Source organism: Salvelinus namaycush, chromosome 26 (genome assembly GCF_016432855.1).
Source record: "Salvelinus namaycush isolate Seneca chromosome 26, SaNama_1.0, whole genome shotgun sequence".
Lineage (NCBI taxonomy): Eukaryota > Metazoa > Chordata > Actinopteri > Salmoniformes > Salmonidae > Salvelinus > Salvelinus namaycush.
Window position 1 is genome coordinate 1,642,622 of NC_052332.1, and position 9,064 is coordinate 1,651,685.

The 9,064-nt window shown below is 45.2% G+C and overlaps 1 protein-coding gene across 1 annotated transcript; it reads left to right on the top strand.

Annotated features, from left to right (window-relative positions):
• Positions 1 to 952: 952 nt before the first annotated feature.
• LOC120021577 (glutathione S-transferase theta-3-like) lies at positions 953 to 8,150 on the top strand. The gene is made up of 5 exons (XM_038965374.1): positions 953 to 1,254; positions 6,106 to 6,193; positions 6,388 to 6,538; positions 7,040 to 7,216; positions 7,653 to 8,150. Exons 1-5 carry the CDS (start codon positions 1,143 to 1,145, stop codon positions 7,848 to 7,850), a joined length of 726 nt encoding a protein of 241 aa, XP_038821302.1. The 5' UTR covers positions 953 to 1,142; the 3' UTR covers positions 7,851 to 8,150.
• The last annotated feature ends 914 nt before the right edge of the window (positions 8,151 to 9,064 follow it).

Genomic DNA, 9,064 nt, shown 5'->3' on the forward strand with positions numbered 1-9,064 from the left:
ATGTATCTTTGTTTTTTTTTAGGTTTTGAATGGTGTGTTCTATGTCTTCAATAAAATGAAACATGTACAACTGTGACATTAAAATATTGAATGGTATTTTTCATCAGTTGTTTTATATGAAATGTAATTTCCACCACACTGTCATTACCACAACGCTAAGTCATTACCATCACGGTACATAGTTTTTATATTGATGATTTTTCCCATATGTGAACCTTTGATATGCTTGTTATTAAGATAATTCCTAAAATAATTTAACATATTGAAATAATTTAACATATTGAAATGAGTCTCACCAAGGCATATATGGACATTTAGACAGGACAAATACATATAATTAAGAAAACTTCAAAAAAAAAACTTGATTTAAAAAAACAATGTGGAATGTTATAAAATACCTTACACACAATTTCTGTAATTTCCTTTTCAACTAAAATAGCAAATTTTTTGACGTGGAGGCAATGACATTTCCCCTCGGGTATTTGTGGAAACCGATACAAATCTTTATATAGCTTAAATAGCATTTATTATGACATTCAATATCCAAAAGTGCCCGTATTTGCGAAATCAACCATACATAGCCTGATGTTGTGCGGAGAAGAGGCTGCAGAGAAGTCAGGCTGTTGCTCCCCTAGTTGGCAAGCAGATGTAGTCAAAAAGCAGCCACACTATTTTAGGGCAACCCCAACTAAAAAGGGTAACCGAACAATTGTATTTTAGTTTAATTCTTGTAACATTATTCATAGTAGGTCACAATAAATTACACATCACCTTGAAATGTTCTATAGAAATAAAGTTTGATTTTATCAATGTTACATAGATCATGAGCTAACTGTCTGCATGTAGCCTACTTAAGTTATACGGAAGTCCACGCAACATTACAATTATGCAATCATTTCAATTGATGAAAATCTTGTTTCGTGTTACATGTGTGCATTTTTAACCACTCAGTCACGCATTATCATTTTCTATGCGTTCTGGAAAGTGGGCTTGCACGCGAGTTTCAGTGAGTCCTCACGCTCCAGGGGTGTGGTATATAGTTCCTGAAGAGAAGTAGAACGGTTCCAAGAAATTCTAGAAGTCAGTCGGGTTTAGAAAACGTGACCGTGAAGAACATTTTTTAAATTTTCTTCGTATTAAAGATGGCTTTAGAAATTTATTTAGACCTTTTCTCACAGCCATGTCGCTCGGTGTATATCTTTGCCAAGAAAAACAACATTTCTTTTGATTTTATGAAGGTTTCGCTTTTGGAAGGTAGGTTATTGTTTTTAATTTAGAGACTGTGCTTTTAGAGTAGCCAACTTCATTCTATAATTTTTTACTGTTAATAGAAGGTTATCTAAAGTTCAGTAAAAAGTAATTTACAGAAGTAGCCTGAAAATGTAATTTTCTGAAGGTGGAAGTTTAAGTCAGGTAGGCATCTATTCTTACTTGCACGCAAGTAGCCTAGTGTGTTGTAGGCCTAGTCTACCCTAACCCTGTCCTGGGTTTCACAACTCCACGATACAGCTTCTACTCCCAAGCCATAAGACTGCTGAACAATTAATCAAATGGCTACCCGCACTATTTACATCGACCCCCCCTATCCCCTTTTGTTTTTGCACTGCTGCTACTTGCTGTTTATTATCTATGCATAGTCACTTTACTCCTACCTATACAGTACCAGTCAAAAGTTTGGACACACCTACTCCTTCAAGGATTTTTCTTTATTTTTTATTATTTCCTACATTGTAGAATAATAGTGAAGACATCAACACTATGAAATAACACATATGGGATCATGTAGTAACCAAAAAAGTGTTAAACAAATCAAAATATATTTGAGATTCTTCAAAGTAGCCACCCTTTGCCTTGATGACAGCTTTGCACACTATTGGCATTCTCTCAACCAGCTTCACCTGGAATGCTTTTCCAACAGTCTTGAAGGAGTTCCCACATATGCTTGAGCATTTGTTGGCTGCTTTTCCTTCACTCTGCGGTCCAACTCATCCCAAACCATCTCAATTGGGTTGAAGTCGGGTGATTGTGGAGGTCAGGTCATCTGATGCAGCACTCCATCACTCTCCTTCTTGGTCAAATGGCCCTTACACAGCCAGGAGGTGTTTTAGGTCATTGTCCTTTTGAAAAAAAAACGCACAGGATGCACGGTCCGGTATTTCCGGCGCCACCTCTCCGCCCCAGCCCAGTACCACCAGTGCCTACACCACGCACCAGGCTTCCTGTGCGTCTCCAGAGCCCTGTTCCTCCTCCACGCACTAGCCCTATGGTGCGTGTCTTCAGCCCGGTACCACCAGTTCCGGCACCACGCACTAAGCCTCCTGTGCGTCTCCAGAGCCCTGTTCCTCCTCCACGCACTAGCCCTGTGGTGCGTGTCTCCAGCACAGTACCTCCAGTCCCGGTACCACGCACCAAGCCTCCTGTGCGCCTCCAGAGCCCTGTGCGCCCTGTTGCTGATCCCCACACTAGCCTGAAGGTGCGTGTCCTTAGTCCGGTACCTCCAGTTCCGGCACCACGCACCAGGCATGCAGTGCGCCTCAGCCGGCCAGAGTCTGCCGTCTGCCCAACGCCGTCTGAGCTGCCCGTCTGCCAAGCATCGCCAGAGCTGCCCGTCTGTCCCGAGCCGTCAGAGCTGCCCGTCTGTCCCGAGCCGTCAGAGCTGCCCGTCTGTCCCGAGCCGTCAGAGCTGCCCGTCTGTCCCGAGCCGTCAGAGCTGCCCGTCTGTCCCGAGCCGTCAGAGCTGCCCGTCTGTCCCGAGCCTTCAAAGCCGCCCGTCTGTCCCGAGCCTTCAAAGCCGCCCGTCTGTACTGAGCCTTCAAAGCCGCCCGTCTGTCCTGAGCCTTCAACGCCGCCCGTCTGTCCTGAGCCTTCAGAGCCGTCTGCCAGACAGGAGCCGCTAGAGCCGTCTGCCAGACAGGAGCCGCTAGAGCCTTCCGCCAGACAGGAGCAGCCAGAGCCTTCCGCCAGACAGGAGCAGCCAGAGCCATCCGCCAGACAGGAGCAGCCAGAGCCTTCCGCCAGACAGGAGCAGCCAGAGCCTTCCGCCAGACAGGAGCAGCCAGAGCCTTCCGCCAGACAGGAGCAGCCAGAGCCTTCCGCCAGACAGGAGCAGCCAGAGCCTTCCGCCAGACAGGAGCAGCCAGAGCCTTCCGCCAGACAGGAGCAGCCAGAGCCTTCCGCCAGACAGGAGCAGCCAGAGCCTTCCGTCAGACAGGAGCAGCCAGAGCCTTCCGTCAGACAGGAGCAGTCAGAGCCGCCAGCCAGCCATGAGCAGCCAGAGCCGCCAGCCAGCCATGAGCAGCCAGAGCCGCCAGCCAGCCATGAGCAGCCAGAGCCGCCAGCCAGCCATGAGCAGCCAGAGCCGTCAGCCAGCCATGACCAGCCAGAGCCGTCAGCCAGCCATGAGCAGCCAGAGCCGTCAGCCAGCCATGAGCAGCCAGAGCCGTCAGCCAGCCATGAGCAGCCAGAGCCGTCAGCCAGCCATGAGCAGCCAGAGCCGTCAGCCAGCCATGAGCAGCCAGAGCCGTCAGCCAGCCATGAGCAGCCAGAGCCGTCAGCCAGCCATGAGCAACCAGAGCCGTCAGCCAGCCATGAGCAGCCAGAGCCGTCAGCCAGCCATGAGCAGCCAGATCCGTCAGCCAGTCCGGAGCTGCCGTCCCTCAGTCCGGAGCTGCCGTCCCTCAGTCCGGAGCTGCCGTCCCTCAGTCCGGAGCTGCCGTCCCTCAGTCCGGAGCTGCCGTCCCTCAGTCCGGAGCTGCCCCTTAGTCCGGAGCTTCCCCTCATTCCGGTGTTGCCCCTTAGTCCGGTGCTGCCCCTTAATCCAGTGGGGTTAATTTGGAGGGTGGTCATTGGGAGGAAGCTACAAAAGCGGGGATTGACTATGGGGGGGTGGGGACCACGCCCAGAGCCTGAGCCGCCACCGTGGACAGATGCCCACCCAGACCCTCCCCTAGACTTTTGGTGGTGCGCACGGAGTTCGCACCTTGAGGGGGGGGGTTATGTCACGTTCCTGACCTGTTTTCTCTTGTTTTTGTATGTGTTTAGTTGGTCAGGGCGTGAGTTGGGGTGGGCATTCTATGTTATGTGTTTCTATGTTGGGTTAAATGTGTTGCCTGATATGGTTCTCAATTAGAGGCAGGTGTTTGACATTTCCTCTGATTGAGAAACCATATTAAGGTAGGTTGTTCTCACTGTTTGGGTGTGGGTGATTGTTCCTGTGTCTGTGTATGTCGCACCACACGGGACTGTTTCGTTGTCATTCGTGTATGTAGTCTGTTCCTGTTCGTGCGTTCTTCGTTATATGTAGTTCTCATGTTCAGGTCGGTCTACGTCGATTTTTTTTTAATTTGTAAATTATCAAGTGTATTTCGTGTTCGTCTCTTTAAATAAATCATTATGTATTCATCACCCGCTGCGCCTTGGTCCACTCTCTCACCGAAAGACGACCGTTACATTGGCTCAATCACATTAAGAAAGAAAGAAATTCCACAAATTAACTTTTAACAAGGTACACCTGTTAATTGAAATGCATCCATGAAATAAGCTGGTTGAGAAGATTCCAACAGTGTGCAAAGCTGGTACCCCCTATATATAGCCTCGTTATTGTTATTTTATTGTCTTACTTTTTACTTTAGTTTATTTAGTCAATATTTTCTTAACTTTGTTGTTGGTTAAGTGCTTGTAAGTAATCATTTCACGGTAAGGTCTACCTACACCTGTTGTATTTGGCGCATGTGAGAAATACAATTTGATTTGATTTGTTTAAGGGGAGGAGACAGGTTAAAGAAGGATTTTTAAGCCTTGAGACAACTGAGACATGGATTGTGTATGTGTACCATTCAGAGGGTGAATGGGCAAGACAAAATATTGAAGTGCCTTTGAACATGGTATGGCAGTAGGTGGCAGGTGCACCGGTTTGTGTCAAGAACTGCAACGCTGTGTCACGTCCTGACCATAGAAAGCTTTTATTTTCTATGGTAGAGTAGGTCAGGGCGTGACTAGGGGGTTGTTCTAGTTTATATTTTCTATGTGGGGTTCTAGGTTTATTTTCTATGTTGGTGATTTGTATGATTCCCAATTAGAGGCAGCTGGTTATCGTTGTCTCTAATTGGGGATCATACTTAAGTAGCATTTTTTCCACCTGTGGGTGTAACGGGTGTCCTCCTCCTCTCCAGACGAAGAGGAGGAGTAAGGATTGGACCAAAGCGCAGCATGATGGTTTGACATAACGAAGTTTATTAAAGTAAAGACGAAAACCGAAAACACTTCAACAAACTACAAAATAACAAAACGACGTAGACAGACCTGAACATGGAACTTACATAAATACACGAAGAACTCACGAACAGGAACAGACTACATCAAACGAACGAACAAACCGAAACAGTCCCGTGTGGTGCAACATACACAGACACAGGAGACAATCACCCACAAACAAACAGTGTGAACAGCCTACCTTTATATGGTTCTCAATCAGAGGAAACGTCAAACACCTGTCCCTGATTGAGAACCATATAAGGCTAATTACCACTAACCTAAACATAGAAACACAAAACATAGAATGCCCACCCCAACTCACGCCCTGACCAACTAAACACATACAAAATTAACAGAAAACAGGTCAGGAACGTGACAGTGGGTTATGGGATATTGTTTATGTTTAGTTGCCTGTTAGCACTGCATTGTCGTCACGGTTAGTTTATTCTTTATTGTTTTTGTTTTTTTAAGTTTCACTTTCGAATAAAATATGTGGAACTCTACGTACGCTGCGCCTTGGTCCGACCATTATTTTGAACAATGTGACACGCTGCTAGGTTTTTCATGCTCAACAGTTTCCTGTGTGTATTATGAATGGACCAACCCCCAAAGGACATCCAGCCAACTGGAAAGAACTGTTGGAAGCATTGGAGTCAGCATGGGCCAGCATCCCAATGGAATGCTTTCGACACCTTGTAGAGTCCATGCCCCTACAAATTGAGGCTGTTCTGAGGGCAAAAGGGGGTGACACTTAATATTAGGAAGGTGTTCCTAATGTACAGTACATTCAGTGTAGGTGGCTTATTACAGGAGTAAGTCTGTCATGTATCTCTGTCATTCACTACATTTCAGGAGAGCAGTATGGAGAAGAGTTTGGGAAGATCAACATGATCAGGAAAGCTCCTGCAATCCGAGATGGAGACTTCTGCTTGGCTGAAAGGTTGGAATGACAACATTGAGTTGAGATCAACCATCTCTACCTTATCTGATGAGGCAATGTAATATGACTACTTAACAAATCCTTTGTGATCCCTGGAGTAGCTAAACATATCCTCATTCTGATTTTAGTAATGATTCTAATACAGTGGCAAGGTAAAGCGTTTCAATGACTAAACGGGCCAATCATCCCTGCAGCATTGCCATCATGAAGTATCTGGCAGAGAAGTACCAGACCTCAGACCACTGGTATCCAGCCGATCTGCAAAAGCGGGCCCGTGTCAATGAATACCTGTCCTGGCAGCACATGGGCATACGTATGCATGGCTCAAAGATGTTTTGGCTCAGGGTAAGTGATGCTATTACATGATTGGATTTAGAATTGTTTTCAAATTGTTCTTTGGACTTTGTTCAGTCCAACCTAGATAGCAATGTTTACTCAGTAGCATATTAACATCCTTTTTTCCTGTGGTCAAATAAAGTCACACACCAAGAAGATTTAGGTAATAATAATGGTATTATAAACCGGTAAATGTTTCCAGTTTTCCATGTTAGATGTGTGTGCGCGGGCAGTAGTTTGTGAAGAAATAGACTACAGCGTACACATTGCCAAAGCATGTGACTGTGGCCCTTTGAGTTTCACTGGCGAAAAAAATAAATCCTACTACAAGCATTGTTATAAGAATTTGATGCAGAGCTGTTTTGTACCTCTGTGTCCAAATACCTGTTATGTTAGATTTTGAGAGATGAGGTTGATCTCATGCCTTCTCGTTTTTCATGGCATAATATCAAGTTTCGGGAATTCAACACGTTTGTGTTTTACATTATCAAAAGGCTGCCTGTGTTGTAGCTCTTGATTCCAAAGATCATGGGTGTGGAGGTCCCCAAGGACAAGATGGATGGAGCCCTGGAGGACCTGGAAGGCTCTCTGAAACTCATTGAAGAAAAGTTCATTGGGGACAAGCCCTTTATCGCAGGAGACCAGATCTCCTTGGCCGACCTGGTGGCCATTGTTGAGATCATGCAGGTGAATGTTTTGCAGATCTTGTCTCTTCTCTCAGTTTCTTGCTTCACTGTAGTAGATTAGACCAAGATCGTTTTACATTTACATTTTTTGTCATTTACCAGACACTCTTATCCAGAGCAACTTACAGGCGAAATTAGGGTTTAGTGCCTTGCTCAGGGGAACATTGACAGATTTTTCACCTAGTTCGAACCAGTGACCTTTCGGTTCCTGGAAAAACTCTCTTAAAACCCCTTAGCTACCTGCAGTGAAATGTCCAAATCAATTACTAAACCTGTGTCTTAGGTCTTTGGTTTGGAGCTGCTTGTTTCCACAAGTGTTAACTAAAACAATTATTGATATACGAATCATCACAAACCTAACAACAATCAATTTTGTTGTAATATATTGTTATATTGTGGGCCTTCTGAGTGTATTTCTGCGTTTTGGTGTCCCACAGCCTGTCGGTTCCGGCTTGGATGTGTTCGAGGGGAGACCTAAGCTAAGTGCCTGGCGAGACAGGGTTCAGGCGGAGATCGGGAAGGAGCTGTTCGATGAGGCTCACCGGGGGATTCTTGCGTCCCAGGAAATGGTCAAGAATATGGACAGCAGCAAGATGCAGGTCTTCAAACCCAAGATCTTGAGATTCTTCCTCTGAAGGCTCCAATGACAGTGCAGAGGAATTGAAATGAAGCTGGTCCTCAGATAAATAATCAAACTGTTAGTTAGCCACTATGCAGCATGTAACAGAACAGTGTAACGTAATAACAAAAACGTCTACATTTCCTCTATGGAAAACATTTCCTGTTAGAATAAAAAAAATAATGTATGTAATTGTCACTAATGTTCTAAAAAGCTGTTTTTACCTTTCACTGTTTTTGATTGACTGAATACCGTATCGAATTCAGACAACTAGGTTTAACGTTTGCAAACAATATATTATCTGTTTCAAAGTTGACTGGGTGGGTGTCCATTTTTTTGCTGTCTACATTCTTATGAATCTGTCTGCAACTTACTCCTACTGGCTCTTCTTTCACAACAATCGACCACAGACTAGAGAAGTCTGGCACGCAATAGTGCCTCGTTGGCTATTGCGTAGAACTATCATGCACCCCGATGGGGAGCTGAAATATGAGACACCTTTTCCTCTCACTCCCTGTGTGGAATGTAATCACAGTTAGTGGATTCCTGCAAGTTTTGGTGCGTGGGCTGTTCTGTAAAATGTTGGCAGGGATACTTCCTTATCTCATGGGAGAGAGGGAAGGAATCCACATCTGGTATTTAACTTCTGACCTCATGAAGTCGTACCCATAGCCCTATAGCACGTGCATTTGTGTTAGGGGAAGAGTTAAATAGTGTGTCTTATGTGTCTTCTAAACAATGTTCAGTGTGTTGACACTCCACTAACTTTAACACCAGAAGGCCACAGTGGTTGGTCTTTTATAATTAACAGTGTTATTGTTTCCTTGCTATGTTGTGAAATGTGCTTATGATTGTTTAGTATTCCAGAGTGGGGATTGCCCTATCTGTGCCAAAAAGATCAATATGTCTTGGTTGAGGTACAGCACATGAGTTTTGTCACTGACACTATACTTCTGACCCGGGACATGAACCCAAAGCTATTCCCTTTCTCTCAATAAATTCCTCATGCAAAAGCCAGCCTTAGAAACTGGGGGATTATCCCACCACTACCACCAGTGTTGCAGTTGAGGTGGAGTAACTTGACTGGGGCTTGACCTTGCAAATTGCAATTATGGGTGATCATCACTCTACCTCATGTACCATAAGGTTCAGATATCTTGGTAGAGGTGGTACACTTTCCCCTTATATCTGAAAAGCGCCTTGTGTCCATTCTGATTTGGTCGTCAAGAG